Source organism: Simochromis diagramma, unplaced genomic scaffold (assembly GCF_900408965.1).
Source record: "Simochromis diagramma unplaced genomic scaffold, fSimDia1.1 OVJJ01000466.1, whole genome shotgun sequence".
In the NCBI taxonomy this organism is placed as follows: Eukaryota; Metazoa; Chordata; class Actinopteri; order Cichliformes; family Cichlidae; genus Simochromis; species Simochromis diagramma.
In genome coordinates this window covers 1,188,605-1,209,956 of record NW_024387287.1, presented here as the reverse complement: position 1 = coordinate 1,209,956, position 21,352 = coordinate 1,188,605, and the positions used below count along the sequence as shown (strand labels likewise).

At 44.4% G+C, this 21,352-nt stretch overlaps 1 protein-coding gene and 1 long non-coding RNA gene across 2 annotated transcripts in view; one reads left to right on the top strand and one right to left on the bottom strand.

Moving 5' to 3' along the window:
• Positions 1 to 1,241: 1,241 nt before the first annotated feature.
• On the top strand, positions 1,242 to 18,762 carry LOC120716247. Its single transcript, XR_005691850.1, has 5 exons — positions 1,242 to 1,437; positions 7,700 to 7,707; positions 14,997 to 15,002; positions 17,026 to 17,031; positions 18,752 to 18,762. It is a non-coding gene; the product is annotated as an uncharacterized LOC120716247 (long non-coding RNA).
• Positions 2,125 to 21,352, bottom strand: part of LOC120716243 — a 39,417-nt gene continuing 20,189 nt past the window's right edge. Inside the window, exons 3-8 of the mRNA XM_040003696.1 lie at positions 20,217 to 20,351; positions 10,148 to 10,322; positions 8,942 to 9,040; positions 8,630 to 8,721; positions 8,175 to 8,315; positions 2,125 to 5,246 (exon numbers count right to left, since the gene is read on the bottom strand). Of these exons, the coding sequence (XP_039859630.1) occupies positions 4,989 to 5,246; positions 8,175 to 8,315; positions 8,630 to 8,721; positions 8,942 to 9,040; positions 10,148 to 10,322; positions 20,217 to 20,351 (900 nt within the window). The 3' untranslated portion in view covers positions 2,125 to 4,988. The remainder of the gene's footprint in view (positions 5,247 to 8,174; positions 8,316 to 8,629; positions 8,722 to 8,941; positions 9,041 to 10,147; positions 10,323 to 20,216; positions 20,352 to 21,352) is intronic.

Here is a 21,352-nt window from a genome sequence, read left to right as displayed (position 1 = left end):
ATGACCTGGAGCGCAGGATGTATGCATTTAAACATGCTTTTGTTGCCAAGCCAGAGCAGAAGTTGGCTGCAATCAAAGTAATGGAGATCGTACCACCAGGATGATACATACTGGCTGCTGAAGGGAATTCAGTCATTCAGCATTACTCTCTTTTTATGTGCAGTACTGTGCAAAAGTTTTTAGCCACCTCATTTTTCATACTTTGCATCTAAGAATCCAGACGTTCATTCTTTAAAAAACAACAACTAACAATTATCTTCAGTTCTCCAGCCTTTCTGAAGCTCTTCAAAGTTTTTCTTTGGACATTAGCCACTTTTATTTGTTAAGCCGCCGTGGCGGGGTGTGATTTGTGGCTCAGTTGCAGGGGAGGGATGGACCAGTGGGTTCAGGGTGTGGTGTCAGGGGAGGCTGGCCCACACAGCTGCTGTCCATCACATGGTCATGCTTCCCTATTTCAGTAGGATGCCAGGACCTGACAGGGGAGTGTGTCGCATTAACAAGGTGGCTGGAAAGCTGCACAAACATTTAAATAGTTATAAATAAAGGAATTCACCTGTCTGTAACACTGTGTGCTCGGGTGCTTTCCAACACAGCTACTAAACACTGACCAGTGAAGCAATAAAAAAGTACCTAAGTCAAGGGATGAGCTACCATTGAGTCTACTAACAACAGAACACTTAGTAAAAAAGAAAAAAAATGATATTAATATATATATTTATATTTATACATATATTGGTAAATGGTAAAATGGCCTGTATTTGTATAGTGCTTCACTAGTCCCCTAAGGACCCCAAAGCGTTTTACACATCCAGTCATCCACCCATTCACACACACATTCACACACTGGTGATGGCAAGCTACATATTGATTATAATTCTCCTCATTTTGAACCATAATGAGTGCTAAGGTGATGATGGAGGGTGACTGCAGCAAAGGCTTTGGCTTTGTGTGCTTTGTGTGCTTCTCTTCTTCAGAGGAGGACACTAAAGCTGTAACAGAGATGATTGGACGTATTATGGCTACAAAGCCACTGTATGTGGCCCTTGCTCAGCGGAAAGAGGAGCATCAGGCTCATCTAACCAACTAGTACATGCAAAAGATGGCCACTGTCCGAGCTGTGCCCAATCCTGTCCTTAACCCATACCAGCCTGTTCCACCCTCATGGCAGCTATCCCACAGGCTCAGAACGGTGCTGTGTTCTCTGCCAAACAGCTGGCCCAGCTGGAAGTTCTGGAAGTGCGCCCTCAGCACTTCCAGAACATGCCGAATGCTATGCGTCAGTCAGCACCCAGGCCTCAGGCCTTAAACACCATCTATACAACCACCACCAACAACAACACCCAGGTCCCACACTGATGGCTGCTCAGCGTATACCCACACAGGCACTCAACCAGTGCCCTGCAAATGCTTCAGCCGCCGCAGCCCCAGTGCGTGCCAGTACAAATATGCTGCCGGTCTCTGGTCCTAGCAGCTGTCAAGAAGCCGTTGTTTAGGAATGGAAACAAGGGGAAAAGGCTGAGGTACGCTGAATTAAACAAGAACAGGACTGAAAATCAGTGGCAATAGTTCTCATGGAGTGATGAAAATTTCTAATTTTGACTTAAACTGTTATCATTTGTGACACCAAAGACCCCACAAGTACACATTGTTGCAGTGTTAGTGATGTTTTTGCAGCTTTCTAGCCTCTAGACAGCCTGGCCTCTTCTGAAGACTGATTAGCCAATCAAATTCATCCAAGAAGGCAATTTTTCGTGAAAAAATGAGCAGTACTCAACTGGCCCAGGAGCTCATCGACCCAGGGCATGGGATAACTGAGACACTTTATTCATGGTAGTCAACACAGAACCATAGAGACCCATCTTGGGGCTACACCATACTCTCTGTGACTCTTCTATTTTTCTCATTTTCAGTCTTTCAGCCATTGGGGGCAGGGATAGCTCAGTAGGTAGAGTGGTGGCACCATTGTAAGGTCAGGGGTTCAAATCCACTGAATGGCTACCCTGAGGTACCCCTGAGCAAGGTACCGTCCCTACACACTGCTCCCCAGGCGCCCAGTGGCTGCCCACTGCTTCACTGAGTGAATGGGTTAAATGCAGAGAGGAATTTCTCCACAGGGATCAATAAAGTATACATTATTATTATTTCTTTCTGAACTATTTTCATCTCATGCTCAGGTAACCTGTAGGGCCGTGAACTCATCGTCATGCCAGGTCCCATGTTAAAATGGTGCTCTGTCAGTGACATACGACTGGGCAACATACAACATTGTGTGGCTCCTCCTCTGTCCGACACTACCATCTCAGAGTCAGTGTCACCCATTCATTGTGTCACTACGAAGGGTCCTTGCCACTTGGAAAGTACCTTTGAGCTCAAAGAAGGAAGCAGTATTGCCTGATCCTAGACCCTCTGTTGTCCATGTGTTGCAAATTCTCTTGTGATAACAATGTGTGTAGTTTTGCTCTCCCGTCCAGGACCTATTGAATTTTGCTCTTTGCTGGGCTTGGGCCTTCCTCCCAGTTTTTAATAATTAGGGTCAACACACCCTGTGTCTTCCTGCCAAACAGTAGATCAAGGGGTAACCTACCCAAATGCAAACAACCGAGGGTCTAACCAGCAATCCCAGTTGTGCTCATCCTCGTAAATAAACTTCTGAATCATGGACTTTGAAATCTTATTCAGCTGCTCGACCAGCCTGTCAATCTGAGGGTGATAGATGCTGATGCAAACATCTTTAATGCCCAGTAATTCATACAGTTCTTTTAGTGTGGGAGACATGAATGCCCTGATCAGACAGTATCTTTTTTGGGATGCCGACTTGGGTAATTACATGAAAGAGCACCTTCGCCACACTCTTTGCAGGAATGGAGTGCAGGGGCACTGCTTCAGGAGATCCCATTACATAGTTCACTAGAACTGATGTAAAGTAATATCCCCAATTTAAATAAAAAAGACTAAATGTGTGTGACGTGGTGTGGTCTGTGGCTCAGCTGCAGGAGAAGGATGGGGCTGTGGGTTTAGGGGCAGTGCCAGGGGAGACTCCAGGGGAGTGTTTCTAAATGTTGGGGCTTCAGAAAATCAACACAGTGTCAAGCACCTTATCCACAGAGAAAGCTAAAAATAACTACACTAAAATAAACCAACCAGAATACAAATGTAAATAAGCAGGAACTAAAAAAGAGGAGTCACGATATAAAGGAGTTTAAAAATCTAAAACAAACAAACAAACAAACAGAACATCAAATAACAAGACTTCAGTAACAAAAACCCCTCAAAACTGGACCAAAGCCCAGGACCATATCAAGTTTTGACTTTAGAGCTTGTTAGATTTGCACACTCTTTTTTTGTGTTGTGTACTATATTTCCATGTCTGTTTGCACGTCGCTGCACCTATTCCCAATTTTCAAAACATCAAGAGAAAAAGGGTGGCTCAAGACCTTTGTACAGTACTGTAAAATGACATTAATTCTATCTAAGACCTACCACATTAATGAAACATCCATTGTTTTTAATAAGCTGTACAAACAATAATGGTCTGGAATGTATTAAACAAAGCTGTTCACAGAACACAAGGACATAAACCTACAAACACAGAGGCCCACACAACACAACACAAGGAATATCTAAAAAGTTCTTCTTCATATTAAGTCAAAATCAAAACCTAAGAAGTAGAAACCTTCACTGATCACATCAACTCAGTGGTTAAAAACAAAGTTTAGGGAGGAGGATACCAAGGATAATGGGTTACCATTCCTGGACAGTGTTGTGCTCATTGAAGAGGATGAAAGCCTCAACATTGAAGTTTACCAGAAACCCACACACAAGACAAGTGCCTACTCTTTAACTCCCACCACCCAACAAAAGTCCAATGGCAGGACATTTCTCTTGTCCAGATCAGGCTGGCTGTTCCACCTGATCACGCCCCTCCAGATCTAGCTGTCATTGTCCACATGACTGTTGAAGTCTGTCGATACGAAGTGTGGCATCATCCAGAACCCCACCCTGCAACTCCAAGAAAGTTGAGTACTCTGAACTGTTATTCAGCACAAGAAAAAAAACCTTTTGTCTACTGGGAGAAAGCAAGAATACCCACTCTTGCCCACTGCCTCTAAGGGACTGAGTCCAGTCTCTTGCCAGGAGCCTGGTTCTGGGGCCATTTTCAATATCAAGCCTAAATACTCTGAGCCAATAACTTTGGAAAGAAATTGGACTCAAAAGGGTTAAAAATGTGTATGGTATGTTAATAAAGATTTACAAAAATGTTCAATCCACACACAAATACAAAGCATTTTAACCACATGTAAACTATTTTGCAAATGCATGCACCTAAACATGAATAACTACGGATCATTTACACATAATTTATGAAGTTCAACTTCACACGATTTTCACTTTCAAAAAGCTTTCCGTGCATCTAGATGTCTAAACTACATGTAACATCCTTCTCACTTACAACCTTAAATACGAGTGCACAAATAGCACAGGTCACATGCCCACGTGGGGACGAATTTCATGCTGCCAGCTTCACACAGACTCACAAATGTAAGCTGCGTTCAAGATCTTGCTGTCATCTGGCCTTCTTCTAAACAGAACTCTACTGGAAAACATAGATTTACCAATTACAGACACTACACAGTACCCTGTGAAGGTTGATATATATAGTTTAAATAAGCTGATGCTGTGGATGATAACGTATGCATTTATAACCCTTTTGAGCCAAAATTCTCTCCATAGATAACCACCTTTGTGTGTCTGCTTGGCCTGATTGACACTGTTGGCGTGTGTCTGATGACAGAATGTCGAACTTTCTTTGTAATACTTAGTATGAGTGAGACTTTCCAACTCAAAAGTTCAGGAAGGAAATTAGTATGAATTGAAATTTTTTTATGTCAGGTCACAACTAACTATGTCTTTTAGCTGTTAAAGCGCTACCTGCAACAAACTAATTTCTCAGATTCTCTTAGGTTAATTTATGTTGGCAGAGTTATTGGCTACACATGCTGGTTGGAGACAGGAACCAGATCAGGTTTGAGTCCACTGCTATGCTGGCTGGGTTGAGGACTCTTATCTCCTCCCTGCAGTCCTCCAATCATGGAGCCAAGGGTACTGCAGCTGCTGCTGTAGGTCTCCATCTGAGCTGCCATTCTCTTGCCAGGTTTGTCTTTCGGTGGCTGTGGCGAAGTTTGGTTCATGAGAAGAGACACTGGAGTGGTAGCCTTCTCGGTCAGACTCTGCACTGTCACTGATGACTGGCATAAGTACACATGGAAGGTACATTCATATTAGAAAAGATACATAGCTTTTTACACAATTCCATATGATTGTTATTCATCATAGTCGGTTTCAGTTTAGTTGTTTTTATTAACATAACACCGGAAGAGGGTTACAAGAATACCATATGACCAATCATATAACTGTCCCACTCTCATATTTTATGTTCCCATTAGTCCCAGTATATACTAAACATTAGCACTGTTTTCTGTAATCTGCCTGTAACACTCTTTTTCCACATTAAAACCACCGAATTGTGAATAACAAGGTTGGGAAATTTTCTGATCAATTTATAATGCGTACAAAATGCAATGTAGACAACAAAAAATAACATTAAAAGTATGTTTGTGATTATGGTGCTGTGGGGATATATTAATTAATTGCACCAGACTGCTACTGGCAGCAATACTGACTATGAGGTGAATCATGTACTTGCTATTAGATGATAGAGCTACACTATCTGTGTCATATAAGTGTCAGTAAATAAAATTATGTTAAATGTTTTTGCTCTCATAAATGTATTCAGTTCAATGCGTTTTTTGAAGCTTTTTAGCTATTCAGTACAATTCAATTAAAATGTATTGATGCAGTGCCAAATTACAACAACAGTTGCCTCAAGGCGCTTCATATTGTAAGGTCAAGACTCTACAATAACACAGAGAAAACAGAGAAAATGCCAAGAATCATATGATCCCCTATGAGCAAGCGCTTTGGTGACAGTGGGAAGGAAAAACTCCCTTTTAACAGGAAGAAACGTCCAGCAGAATCAGGCTCAGAGTGTGAGGGGAGGGAGCAGAGTTGGTTAATATGGAGAGCCAGAGATGAATAACAATTAAGAGTGGGGGAGATGAAGAGTGGGGCACAATGAGTGAAAAAGGGTGAGCCAAAAAAGAAACAGTCAGTGTATCGAGCTAAGAGAGGATTCAGCCCTGGCTATATGCTTTATCAACAAGGAAAGTCTGAAGCCTAATCTGAAAAGTAGAAAGGGTTCTGTTGTAATGGTGTGATGCAACAGTATGAGGTCTTTAGATTAAGATTCTATTCTGATGTTAAACATGGGCTAAGGAGGCAGGCCCAGGGAAGGCCGTCATCACACCGGGCAGTAATTGTGTAAATGGCCTGTATTTGTATAGTGCTTTACTAGTCCCTAAGGACCCCAAAGCACTTTACACATCCAGTCATTCACACACTGGTGATGGCAAGCTACATTGTAGCCACAGCCGCCCTGGGGCACACTGACAGAGGCAAGGCTGCCGAACACTGGCGCCACCGGGCTCTCTGACCACCACCAGTAGGCAACAGGTGAAGTGTCTTGCCCAAGGACACAACAACCGAGACTGTCCAAGCCGGGGCTCGAACCGGCAATCTTCCAATTACAAGGCGAACTCCCAACTCTTGAGCCATGATCGCCCTTGACCTCTCCTATTTCAGCAGGTGCCAGGACCTGAAGAGGGGAGGTAAGCAGTGAGCAGGAAGTAGCACCAGAGATGAGTTGGGAAGCCGGATACTGCCGGCCTGCATGTGCCAAAGTGTTTGTGTGCAAAACAGTAATAAAAGAAACTGTACTTCACCGTGACCCTCTGGCTGTGTGTGAGGTCCTTAGTGCTCCATGGAGCCCAAAGCGAATCTGTGTGATGACGGATATGTGACCTGCACAACTGGTGGAGGCACTAGCACAAATGGTGGTGGAGCTTGCTATTATGCACTGGGAGCAGCCAGTGGCCACCCATAAAAAACACGTAGAACCAGTCCGAGAGCCAGACAAAGGTACCTCCCACAAAAGAGGAGGCCCAGTTAGTGAATATGGTGGTCCTGGAACAATTCATGGAGGGGCTCCCAGCGGGAATGGCAGAGTGGGTCTGCTGCCACCAGCCCTTGGATCTGGCGGTGACCCTGGCCAACGATCACCTGGCAGCACGGCCAGGGTCTCTAAGGGAGCTCCTGCAGCTGGAGGTCGGGAGCCGGGCAGTCTCAGCCCCGAAGAGGAGGTTCTGGAGCATGTTCCAAGCATGGCTATAGTTACTGCAGCTGCTGAACCGGATCCCCATCCCCTTCTGTTTCCACCCCCTTCTTCTGCTGATGCGACTCTGATTTGATTTGATTCAATTCAGTTTTTTACTCAGAAATATTATAATTATGATTTTTTTATGAGTACATATCCATATTTTTATATCTATGTATAAAAGCAAAGCTGACACTTGTGAAACTTCATCAGAGGTGGGTGTACCCCTCTTCTTGATCTATAATAGCTGGGATAGGCTCCAGCCGTGAACCTGAATTGGATAAGAAGAAGATGGATGGTTGGATGGATGGAGAACACTGACACACACTGGAAGATGTGTTGCATTGGAATAGGAAAGAGCTTAGAAAAAGTGCTTAAGCAAATGGGTGTGAATGAGTGAATGAGGCAAGTTGTGTAAAGCACGTTGAGTGCTCAGAGTAGAAAAGCACTGTATATTAATGGTATATTTACCATAAGTCAATGAGAAAATAATGCTAACATCTGGAACGAGATTGTAACATGCTTTTGAGAACCAGTTTTCATTAGCTTGGTGGTTACACTGTGGGTTAATTGGTGTAATACCCACGTGACACAATTGCAGTAAAACATATACATACAGAACACAAACATAAAAATATCAAAACAAAATTGTAATAAATTGATGAAAATGTAAATTTATAGACACCTACAGTTGGTCAGGGAAGATGTAAGATGTAATACAGAAATAATGGGAACAAATTAGTATGAACCTGTTTTTATACAACAAATGAATGACTACAGTGCTATTCACAGCAGAACAAACATTTAAGGCTCAGTGTTAAACTATGTAGGACAAAAGCTGGAGGACATGCACGGATGCTTCTCTAATGGAACATATTCAGAATATTAAAGCACTTTAACTCACATTGCTCACAGATACCTGGCTCCCTGCTAACATTTTCTTCTTTCTGGCCATGTTGGGATTCCAGTGGCAAACCAGACTGTCATTCTGCACGCTGTAGTTCTTGTGGCCAATCAGCCAGTATGTATACATTTTGCCCTTACCCTGGCAGGAGAAGACCGCACGTGAAAAAGGAGCAATGAAAAGGTACTGTTCACCAAAAAAACCAAAATGAAAACTAAGCACTGCATATTGTTTGTGTATATGTGGAAATTTTAAGAAATCTCTTAAAACAGACTTGTGTTGAACATGAAGTAAGAAAATGTTTTATAAAAACTTGGACTAAAGACTCTTTAACAAACATAAAATTTCCACCAAATTTCACTTTTTTGTCTTTTAATTTAAATTTGGAACATTCTTAAAATAAATAAAATAATATTAATGATAACATATTATGGCATAGCTGGAAATTATTTTACCTTAATCTCAATCTCTCCACGAAGCTGCAGCTCATAAGCATTGTCTTTGATCAGAGCCAGGTATGCTTCTGAACTGATGTGGATTTTCTGAGCTGGCATAAAGAAAAATTAAAATCAACAGACATTAAAATCATGTAAAGATTTAAGATTTTCCAGATTTGTATTTGTATATTTGTGCAAGAAAGATCCAAGAAAGCTGTTTTTGGTACCAAATTCCAATACAACACATACAGTCTATTTAGTTTCATTTCATGTCCACTATATTGTGCTATATTGTGTGTGCTAGTGTATACTGGGACTAGCTGCACATACGCAGGCTGGTTGATTCCATTCTAGAGGCTGTGTTGACGGTATCTCCAAATAGACAGTATCTTGGCATCTTGTAGCCCACTATTCCTGCCACACATGGACCTGCATCGCAGGAGAAAAAGAAGCAACACTTTACAATCTTCTAAAAAAAAAACTTTAGCACTAAACATTCAGAATATTCATCAATGGAAGAAGATTGGGGGGAAAAGCAACGACATATCAACTGTAATTTTTGTAAAATGTGTGGTGGTGGGGTGTGGTTTGTGGCTAAGCTGGGAGGGGTGGTGTCAGGGTGCCAGCCATCACCTAATTGTGCCTTTCCTATTTTACACAATAGGACACTGGGAGTGAGGGGCGTGTGGAGACATGAGAAAAGCTGCAAGCAGCAGTCAGAGTGACATTAAAGTGGCTAAAAGAAAGCATGAGAGATATGCCTGAGCGACGGCGCACACTAACCAACCTATGGCTACGTGCATTGCCCAACTCACGGGAACTCGTGCAAACGCCACGACACTTCTGCCGGGTGGATCTTCTAGGCGGATGGTGTGTGTTCTGTGGATGGGCTAAAATCAGACAATTTACACTGGATGATAAAGTACTTGTATTACTCTCCTTATCCAAATGAAAGTTATTTGCCAAGTGGCAGGGACCTTTTGTGGTCATGCAGTGAGTGAGGGATGTTGACTATAAAATGGTGCATTCGGACAGGGGTGGAGCAAAACAAATATAGCACCTCCACCCCCTTAAAGCATGGAGAGAGACAGAAACTGTATCTCTGGGGAACCTGGTGAAAGACCGTTGTGATAACCATCTCACGCTGGTTCAGACAACAGCGTTTTCCAGATGCATTCTCTCACTTGCCCATTCACACCACACTCACCACTTTGAAACTCACCCAGGTGTAACACTGTGTTCATGGTCCTACAGATTATCTGTACATAAAAGACAAGTAGTTCAGAAGGAACTGGCTGTAATGCTGGAGATGAGTGTAATAAGAGAGCTGCACAAAGACGGCTCTATATGCTCGTGCACAGACTAAAACAAAGTGAATGAGGTGTAATCTGATATGGTTCCTTTACTAGATGGTACTTACCACAAAGCACCTGACCAAGGTCACTGTAGTGATTCACATTTTTATCAATCCCCACGCAGATTATAATTTTCTATAACACAGAAAACATCTGCTGTATCTTAATAAATTCCTCTGACCTGTGTGGATGCCAGCTCTGAGCTGAAGCCTCTCATTGGGCATGTGAGGAATGGAGACCTGTCTGACGGCTGCTACCAGATCCAGAGCCATCTTGGCAATTTCATCCACATGTCTGTCTCCGTTCCTTTCAGGTAGGCCGCTCACCACCATGTATGCATCTCCTATAGTCTCCACCTGGATTAACAGATTTTTAGAAATGCATAAAATATACAACCTACTCATGTCTAGGAAAATGCCGGGATCGGTGTGGGATCGACTCGTCTGATTTATATATTTTGCAATACCATATTTTCCGCACTATAAGGCGCACTTAAAATCTTTTAATTTTCTCAAAAATCAACAATGCGCCTTATAATCCAGTGCGCCTTATGTATGAATTCTGGTTGTGCTTACTGACCTTGAACTGATTTTATGTGGTACACGGCGCTCAAAAATCTGTCAAAAATGTTTTCGGGTGGCTGTAGCTCAGGTGGCAGAGCAGGTCAGCCACTAATCAGAAGGTCGGTGGTTCAATCCCAGGCTGCCTCCTGGCAGCATGCCAGATAGGTTAGTATCTTGGGCAAGATACTAACCCCATGTTTGCCGCCTACTGGTGGTGGTCAGAGGGCCCGGTGGTGCCAGTGTCTGACAGCCTCACCTCTGTCAGTGTGCCCCAGGGCAGCTGTGGCTACAATGTAGCTTGCCAATGGGTGAATGACTGAATGTAGTGTGAAGCGCTTTGGGGTCCTTTGGGACTAGAAAAGCGCTATCCAAATGCAGGCCATTTTAGTACGACTTTGGTAAGCTACGAAGCCGCACCGCTTGATGGATTGTCGCAGCATTACGGCTACCGTAGTCAGAAGCCTTGCAGAGTAATCTGGGTCCAAACTCTGCTTCAGGTTCCAAAGTCAAACAAACACTGCAGCATCACTGAGAGTTAAAAACTGTCTAAATTCTTTCATCTTTAACAAAATGATCAGCTATGCTGCTTTACCAGGTGTAACAATTAAGTTTAACATCCAGGCATCCATGAAAACAGAATTTATTATATTTAACAGAGTTAGAAGTTAGCAGGAAGTTAGCTCGCTAGTTTCCACCTAAACATGATATACCATGTTCTGACTGAGAGATTTCTGAAAATTTCTGCTATCACTTAAATGAAGGACCCTCCAGCAGGAACAGAAGATGAAGAAGAAATGAAGACAGAAAACTACATAAATGAAGACAGAAAACTAAACAGCAGTGATGTTTGTAGGGTTACTGAAGTTGGGCTAGCTGGTATATAATGATGTGCAATGTGATCGCGAGCGACACAGCTATGTTAGCATAGCATATACACAGTGAAGCTGGAGGATGAACGCTAACTTTTTTCCACTCGATAAAAGTTAACGTGAGGGTTCCCGATGGTTAGAGACAAATGCAATCGCATGGCAGGATGCTGTAAACGGACCAAACTTCAGTCAGGAGAACAACTGAGAAAATCCATCCACAATACGAGGTTAGTCATTAATATACTGCAACGACATTAGGAATCGATGGTACGGAAGTGGAGGAAGCAAGAAGAATGAGCTGAGTAAAGTTTGACTAATCTGACTGTTTTGTTTCGTTTAATGTGCCTTATAATCCGGTGGAGAGAGAGGTGGTCAGATTGTCCCAGGTGGGGTAAGGGTGTCGCTTTCCAGGTTTGCTTGATGTTACTGTACACACGGTCCAGTATCCTGAGCCCCTGGTAGGATGCTTAACATGATGGTGGAATTTCGAGTTTACCAATTTCAAACATGGCTTATTAAAATCCCCAGCAACAATAGGGATGCCCTCAAGCTGGTCTCTCTGCTGTTTACTAATGATAAGTTTTAGGTGATCCCTTACCAGAGTCTTTGTTGCAGTCCTGGCGGTGAAACATCAGATATTTGTGGATGGAGCCAAGATTCAGTTATAATCAGTAGATAACACGCCCGGACAAAATGGTTGTAGTAAATCTTTGATTGTAGCTCTTCCATTTTGTTTGTGTGGGATCTGTCGTTAGTTAGGAAGATGAATGGAAGCAGGGGTTTGTGTTGCTGCTTTTGCAGTTGGACACGATAGCCAGCTCTGCATCCCAGCTTTTTATTCCTCTCCTGCCATCTCTTGCTGTTCCTGACAATAACCAATGGAGCTCCTGGTGGTCTTGCAATCCTGATGGATACTGTGGGTCCAATCCAAATAAAGTCTAGCTTCAGGCTGAGGTCAGTGTCTATCAGTTCCTGACTACTGAAAGTGATTAGTGCATTGCAGGAACTAGCAATGAAAAAGCATAAAAAACACAAAAAGAAAAGTGCTGCAGCACACGTCCGTTTGCATTTCAATCTTTGAATTTAGCTTATTTGAAACTTTAGTAGGATATAAAGAAGTTACCCTAAAGTCCAAGTTTGTGGTGAGAGTAGCCAACAGTGAAATACTGAAAATATTCTTTGGGACTAGCTTCACACTGGAGTACTGCATTCCAAGTGAAGTATCACAATGACAACTATGTGACAAAGTACCAACATCAGGTCAGAATCAAATCACTGAGCTATGACTCGTCCATATTTGCGAACTTAGCAGAGGAACTTTATAGCATTCTCCTGTTGTATGGCGACACTTTCACATCATCTGGTATGTAGCCAGTCTATGATAAGAGCAAGACAATAGCATTTAACGCAGATGAAGAACTGATTCTATGTGACAGTCTTGTAACTCTTGGAGAAAAAAAAAGTTTAAAAATGTCAGAAGTTTCATGTATCTTGGTGTGGTGCAGCTGCAGGGAAGGGGTAGAGCAGAGGGTTCAGGGGCAGTTCTAGGCGCACAGCCACAGTGTGCCAGCCACTATTTTAACTCAGTAAAATGCTGAGACCGGTCATGTTCAGAGAGTAAGGACAGCAGCAGTGGAAGAACGCTGGAGGAAAAGCTGCAAGTGAAGCACACGTGTAAAACAGTAATTGTGAGAATAAACGCGACCTGTTCAGTTGAAACTCAGAGTCTGGAGCTGGATGGTGGGTTTCCCATGACCGTGGTGTTACATTGGCACCCAACTGTGCCTATCACACAAGATGCAAGGGAGCTGGCCAACATGCACCAAGAGCAAGAGACAGCACCACAGCAGTAACTGGAGACGCTGCAGGCCCAAGCCGAGCAGCACACACAGGTAATAGGAGAAATAAAGTAAAAGTAAAGTTTATTTATTAAGCACTTTTCATAGACAGGCAGTCACAAAGCGCTGTACACAAAGGTTAAAATAAACAGAACGTTTGGTAACAAAATCAAAAATATAGTGAATACAAAAGGTTGCATATAAATAAAAATGTAAAATTGAAAAAGGCGTTGATCAACAGAAGTTCTGTTTAAATAAAAGTTTTAAACTGCTTTTTAAAGAATCCACAGAGTTAACCAAAAGTAGTTGTGGTGGTCGACTGTTCCACAGCCTTAGTGCCACAGACTGAAAGGCTGGAGGATTTGTGGCTCCGTACCTGTTAATCCTATTTGTTCCTGCTGAAGGGTCCGAGGAACCTCTTCATCCATCTTCTGTTCCTGCTCGAGGGTCCGAGGAACCGCTCCAGCCATCTGTCTGGAGGGTCAGAGGAACCATTTCTGTTCCTGCTGAAAGTCCAGAGGGGTCGCTCCAGCCGTCTTCTGTTCCTGCTGGAGGGTCCGGGGGGTCGCTCCAGCCGTCTTCTGTTCCTGCTGGAGGGTCCAGGGGTTCGCTCCAGCCGTCTGTTCCTGTGGAGGGGTCCAAGGAACTGCTTCAGCCATCTGTCTTTGCTGGAGGTTTAGAGGAACCGCTTCAGCCATCTTCTGTTCCTGCTGAAGGTCCCGAGGGTCGCTTCAGCCGTTTCCTCATCCTGCTGGAGGGTCCGGGGGGTTCGCTCCAGCCGTCTTCTGTTCCTGCTGGAGGGGCTGGGGGGTCGCTCCAGCCGTCTTCTCAAATTCAAATTCAAATTCAAATTTTATTTGTCACGTACACAGTCATACACAGTACGATATGCAGTGAAATGCTTGGACAACTGCTCGTGACCTAAAGAAAACAAAAAAGGAAAAGGCTATGAATAAGATAGGAAATAAATATGAAAAATTAAAAAGGGAAATAAATATGAAAAATTAAAAAGGGTAAATTTTACTAGGAAGGAATAAAATATAAATTAAGGTTAAAAAGGAAATAACTGTACAACACAAATTAGAATGAAGGGTAAATTTAACTGAGAAAGAATAAGATAAAATATATAAATTAAAGTTGAAAATAAAATAACTGTACAACAAAATACACAATACACAGTATAGAAATATATAAGAATGTATGAAGAAATATAAATAAATATATACACAATAACAGCAGCTGTACAAATATTAACTGGAAATGAAGAATATAGTGTCCAGTGTTGTGCAATCCACATTATGTCTTCTGCAGTGCAAATATGCTTAAAGTGATTTAAGTGGTGAAGTGAAAACAATGTCCAGAATGTCCAGTGTGTGTGTAAGAACTGTATGTGTGGGTCAGTACTGTGTGGTGGTGTGATTGAGAGACCGTATCGCCTGCGGGAAGAAGCTCCTCCTCAGTCTCTCTGTGTTGGTCTTCAGGGAGCGGAATCGCTTTCCTGACCTCAACAGAGAGAACAGTCCGTTGTTGGGATGGCTGAGGTCCCTCACGATCTTCCTGGCCTTGGTCCTGCACCGCCTGCTGTAGATTGAGTGCAGGTCAGGGAGCTCGGAGCGGATGGTGCGCTCAGCTGATCGCACAACCCTCTGTAGAGCTCGTCTGTCCTGCATGGTGCTGTTCCCGAACCAGGTTAAGATGTTTCCCGTCAGGATGCTCTCTATGGTGCACGAGTAAAAGTTCCTGAGCACCTTGGAGGGCAGTTGGAAGTCTCTCAAGCGTCTGAGGTGGTAGAGACGCTGACGGGCCTTTTTCACCACGGTGTTGATGTGACAGGACCATGACAGGTCCTGCGTGATGTGAACTCCGAGGTATTTGAAGCTGTCCACTCTCTCCACTGGGCACTCGTTGATGACAGGGGTCTGGTAGTTCCTCTCCTGCTTAGTGCTGAAGTCCACTATCAACTCCTTTGTCTTACTGACGTTTAGAAGGAGGTTGTTCCTCTGGCACCAGTTCTCCAGATTCCTAATCTCCTTCAGGTAGGCTGTCTCGTTGTTATCAGAGATCAGGCCCACCACGACGGTGTCGTCAGCAAACTTGATGATGGTGGTGGAGCTGGTAGTGGCCACACAGTCATATGTGTACAAAGAGTACAGCAGGGGGCTCTGAACACACCCCTGGGGGGCTCCAGTGCTGAGAGTGGTGGAGGCTGAGACATGTCCGCCTATCCTTACTGCCTGTGGTCTGCCAGTTAGGAAGTTGGAGATCCACTGACACATAGATGAGCTGAGTCCCAGATGCTCCAGCTTGGTGGTGAGTGTGGAGGGAATTATGGTATTAAATGCAGAGCTGTAGTCTATGAAGAGCATTTTAACATAATTCCCCCTTCTAGTGTCCAAGTGAGTGAGTGATGTGTGGAGGAGATGAGAGATGGCATCGTCTGTGGAACGATTTGGACGGTAAGCGAACTGTAGTGGGTCCAGTGTGTCTGGTAGTGAAGAAATGATGAAGTCTCTGACCAGGCGTTCAAAGCACTTCATCACTACTGAGGTGAGGGCTACAGGGCGATAGTCATTGAGAGAAGCAGGGTGGGGTTTCTTCGGGACAGGAACAATGATGGACTCTTTGAAGCATGTGGGGATCACCGACTGAGATAAAGAGATGTTGAATATCTCAGTGAACACAGGAGCTAGCTGGTATGCGCAGTCTCTTAGGATACGACCTGGGATGCCGTCTGGTCCTGCTGCTTTCCTGGTGTTCACTCTCTTGAAGGCTCTCCTTACTTCATGCTCGGAGATGACGAGCACGTTTCCGGTGCTGGCAGTATCTTCCTGTCTGCAGCCGTTAGCGCCGCTAACACTAGCATTGTTGGAGACCTTAGCTGCAGCCTCGAAGAGAGCATAGAAAGTGTTCAGCTCGTCTGCCAGAGTCACGGCCGCGTTCGTCATACCGGTTGTTGGTGCTTTATAGTCCGTTATTGTCCTTAGTCCCCGCCACAGGCTCCTAGAGTCACTCTGTTGGAGTTGTGACTCTAGTTTCCTCCCGTAGCGCTGCTTCGCCTCTTTCACCGCCCTCCGCACGTTATATGACGCGGCTTTGTACGGGTCCATGTCCCCCGTCATGAGTCCCGTGTTGTAGGCAGCGGTGCGGGATCTCAGAGCGTCGCGGATGGTTTTATCCACCCACGGCTTCTGGTTGGGAAACGTTGTGATAGTCTTTGTCTCCACGGTATCATCCGCTAGTTTCCCGATGAATCCCACAACCGCTTCCGTAAACACGTTGACATCATCATCGGAGCTGTTTCTGAACATGCCCCAGTCTGCGTCATCGAGTGCGTCCTGTAACGCGGCCACCGATTGATCAGTCCAGCGCGCGACCTTCCTCTGAACCGGAACTTCCTGTTTCAGCCTTTGTTTGTATTTTGGCATGAGGAAGATGGCGGCGTGATCAGATTTGCCAAACGGGGGGCGGGGCTGTGCCTTGTAGCCGTCCTTGACCGTAGTGTAGCAGTGGTCCAGTGTCCTTTCACCTCTGGTGGGGCAGGTGATGTGTTGATAAAAGTTCGGCGCTGCGCGTTTGAGGTTGGCGCTATTAAAGTCCCCCGTCACAATAAGCGCAGCGTCCCGGTGTTGTGTCTGGTGCTGTGTGAGTGCCTCATGCAGCTCGCATAAGGCGGTGACCGTGTCCGCTTGTGGTGGAATATAAACGGCACTTATAATGACCGATGTAAATTCCCGAGGTAGATAAAAAGGACGACACATGATGGACAGTAGTTCCAGATTTGGTGTGCAGGAGCGTGTGAGAGGAACAACGTTCGCACTGTTGCACCAGTTGTTGTTCACCATTAAACACACGCCGCCTCCCCTTGACTTCCCCGAGTCCCGTGTCCTGTCCATGCGGTGAACCAAGAAGAACTCGGCCGGCTGGATGGCGTGGTCCGGCACCGCTGGGTTCAGCCATGTCTCGGTGAAGCAGAGGAGATTGCAGTCCCGAATGTCTCTCTGGAACTTTACCCTGGCCCTGAGGTCGTCAAGCTTGTTCTCCAGTGACTGGACGTTGGCGAGCAGGATGCTAGGCAGAGGTGTGCGGTGTGCACGAGCTCTCAGCCTGTTCCTGACGCCGGCTCGCTTCCCTCTAGGCCGCCGCCGCTTCCCTTTGTTCTCCCTCAAGATCTCACTCGGCCAGCTCGGATCCGGAGTTAAAAACTTCGAATTGTGAGTACATTGTAAACCAATAGAAACAAGAGTGTCACTGTCATACCTAATGTACCCAATGGTGATGATTTTGCCGATTTAGAAACGCTGAAAACTAACTTAAAAAACAAAGACAAAGAAAAAGTGGTCGGAGCAATCGTGACGGCAGCCGACCTCACCGGCGCCATCTTCTGATCCTGCTGGGGGTTCTGGAGAACCACGCCAGCCATCTGTTCCTGCAGGGGGGTCCGAGGAACTGCTTCAGCTGTCTGTCTTCGCTGGAGGGTCAGGGGAACCGCATCAGCCATCTTCTGTTCCTGCTGCAGGGTCCGGGGGGGTCAGTCACCTGTGCCGTTGCCACTTTCCTTGTGGTTGGGCCCTGAACTGTTTAGCAATGGACTGTTGTGCTGTCGCCTTCCAGGTTGGTCACCTGAACTCTATGTGAACAGTGTCCATGAGCTCCAGTATTTTCTGTGGAAACTGTTTCCTGTTCCTGGTCCTGCTAATCATGTCCTGTGTTTCTCTGGTTATCATCTCATGTTTCTCTCCGCATGTTATAATTCAGGTTTGTTTACTGGGTTTCCCAGTTCAGAGTATTTCTTAGTTCTGTCCCTGCCACCCTTGCTTTTGTTTGTTTTCACCTATTGTAAATAAAGCTCACTAGCATCACTGCCTATGCCTGCATTCTGGGTCCTTCTCTCATAAACTCCACACGTCTGCCGTAGCAGCCGTGACATGTTTTATTGTGAAGGTCTCACGTTTCCATGTTCAGTGTGTCTACCTGTGGCGGCGTCATGTTAATTCGTGTCAGTTGTGTTCCCCGTGTGTTCTCACTACCCAGACATTATCCTTCTGTGTATTTATGTCAGCGTCTCCCTCAGTCCTGTGTCGTGATCGCCCTCATACCTCACTGTGTGTTCTGTCTGCCAGCCTGTCAAAGAAGTACAGCCCAACCAGTCAACCATAAAATGGCTGATTCCACTTCAGCCTACCTAGCACTTCTCATTCTGGAGGCTCCTGGGAGCATGAAATCAGGTCTGTCAAGGCTGTCCTGACTGCAGCCCTGGGTTCGCAAGTTGTCAGCAAAGAAGTGTGGACAACTCGCAAACCCAGGGCAGTTGCTGATGATTTGGCCGACCATTTGTTACCACAGGCAGTATATCGCTGCTTGGACTGCCAAGTACTATCAGACCACTTCTGGACATGGTTCCTGCACCACTACCTGCCCGCCATACTCTCTCTTAGTGGCAGTCAGATACAGCCCTGCTTCAACTGGGTAGTGTTTTGATAATCGCTGATCCCAAACTTCCCAGAGCTTCACATAGCCTGTAGGGAACATTGGCAAGGTGATCCCTGGCAGTCTTATTTGCACTGCAGAGGTTAAAGTGATGGACCATACCTATGGATGACCTGTGAGGTAACCTCATTCGGCTGACTGCTGTTCCGAATGAAGATTTATACAATGGATTTAGTACTGCAAACTTGCTGGAGCAAGTCTGGGGGTGGCTGTTCTGAAGATGTCATTTACCAGCCTGTCCACAAGGGGCAGCTATGTACTGTATTTAGTGCAGATGGATCAGTGATAACCGGTTCAGCCATGCAGTCTCTTGGTTGGCTTCATCAGATCCACAGTTAATTGCTGTTTGTGTTCCTGTGTGTGCATCCAGAGAAATGTAAATTGTAACGTTGCAACTGTTCAGTAAGGCGTGCAGGCTGTGAACAACTTTTCAGTTTCTGATAAACTTTAATGTGCCTTATATTATTGTGTGTATGCATGTGAACCACATCTCTGTGCTGCCTTAAGAAGCAGTAAACCCATAAACTGTGTCATGATTCTTGGTCTGCATTGAGCCTGGGGGAAACATAGGGAGTGCATTCGAACCAATGTGATTATCACCAAGTGTAGCTGGCATGGTAGTTTAGAGCCTTCACCACAATAGCAACACAGCATAATGAACAGGATCCATACTGTCTTAATATCATTCTTTGCAGCAGAGACTTCAGGCTTCAATGATGGCTGCAGATAGAGAACCAGGGAAACTCAGCTGCAGCTTTTCAGACTGATTAGTAGTCTGAGGAGCAGCCCAGAACCCTGCTCTGTCTCTTCTGCAAGTACTGCAAAGGTTCTGTTGAGGTTTCCTTGTGTGTAACGGCACACACAAAATACCTAAATCAGGGAGGACTAGAATGTATGCTAGGGCAGCGGTCCCCGACCCCCGGGCCTCGGACCAGTACCGGTCCGTGAGTCGTTTGGTACCGGCCGCGAGAGTTGAGGCTCAGGTGTGAAATGTATGGTTTTCAGGGTTTTTATCGGTTTTCAGCGTTATTTTGTTATCGTTTTTATCGTTAACTTGGTTTTCCTGGGTCTTTTCACGTGTGTTATGAATAAATCTTCTTTTTTTTGGTACCGGTACTAGTTTTATTTTGTTGTATTCATCCGCGACACCTTAAAGGCCGGTCCGTGAAAATATTGTCGGGCATAAACCGGTCCGTGGCACAAAAAAGGTTGCGGACCGCTGTGCTAGGGTGTTACTGATTGACAGTGTATATTGTTACTGAAATCTGTTGAAGCCTAAGCTACAACCAAAATTAGGCTTTACAGAGGTATACTGAAAGGCTACAACTACTAACTAGCAGATTCAATACATCTGCATAAGTGCAGACACCCCAGATTTCAACAATGTATAACCTTAAAGCCCAGAGACATGCCCACAGAACTAGTAACTAAATAAAGAATTATTTCAATTGAAGTCAAAAAAGTGATGAAAGTGGAAGTAAAACTTGGGTTACCTTGTAGACATCATAGGAGTCAATGCGCGTATCAAAACACATGTAGAGGTTGTTGAGCATCTTCACTACTTGCAATGGAGTACAGGACGCAGATATAGAGGTGAAGCCCACAATGTCTGAGAAAAAAATGGTCACCTGGAACCAAAGGTAGAAAAGTAGTTCCATTACTATATAGAATTACTGGTTGTAGTGGAAATATAATAGAAAACATCTAAAAGAGAAATAAAATCTTCAGACGGAGAAAACGAAGTTGAACTTGTACCAGAATTATGGAAAGAAACTGTTGATTGCTTTGTTGTCAACTCATGAGAGCATGCTTTTCAGTTATTAAAGATGAAACCAAAAAGAGGGAGACACACAAACAAGCAGCAGGAGAATGGCTGTTGTAAAGGCCTGGCTAAGCAACTCAAGACATGAAAGGCAGTAACGGAGGATGTACATAGGTTCAAGACTTTAGGCAGTCACTACCCGAAAAAAAAAAAGTTTACTTGGATATTAAGAAACATTCTTGTATTAAATTTTTTAAATTGCTTACAGATGTTTTCAGATGAAAGATGTCCAAAACCTATGGGGCTACACTATACATATATATTAGGGGTGCAACGATACACAAAATTCACGGTTCGGTTCGGTTCGATACTTTGGTGTCACGGTTCGATATTTTTTCGATACAAAAAAAATGTTCATGCCTTTTTAATTTGTCATTTATTAAAATTATAAATATATATTTTGACTCAAAAGTACAGTTTTTAAATTTAACCCTAACCCTTGTGCGCGTTTTTTATTTTGACAGCGAATGCGCACCTGCGGACCACTTATGTGCAGCCCTGGTTATTTAGCTCGTCATATTGCAGCCACAGAAATTCTTTTGTCCATGAAACCATAAAGCTGCACTTTCTTTTTGCCTTATAGTCTGATTTGTCATAACTTCTCCGTTTTGTGGTAAGCTTTTCTTTGGCTGTCACTTCTTCACCCCGACCTGTCTTATTTGGCTCAGCAGAACTAAAATATATATCGTGCTGCTTTTACACACGGACTCACATAAGCTCAGCGATTCTCTGCGCGATCAACCTCTCACATGTTTAAGCTTGCTGCGGGAGATTTCACTTGTCATGTTTGCATAGTAAGCTAACGAT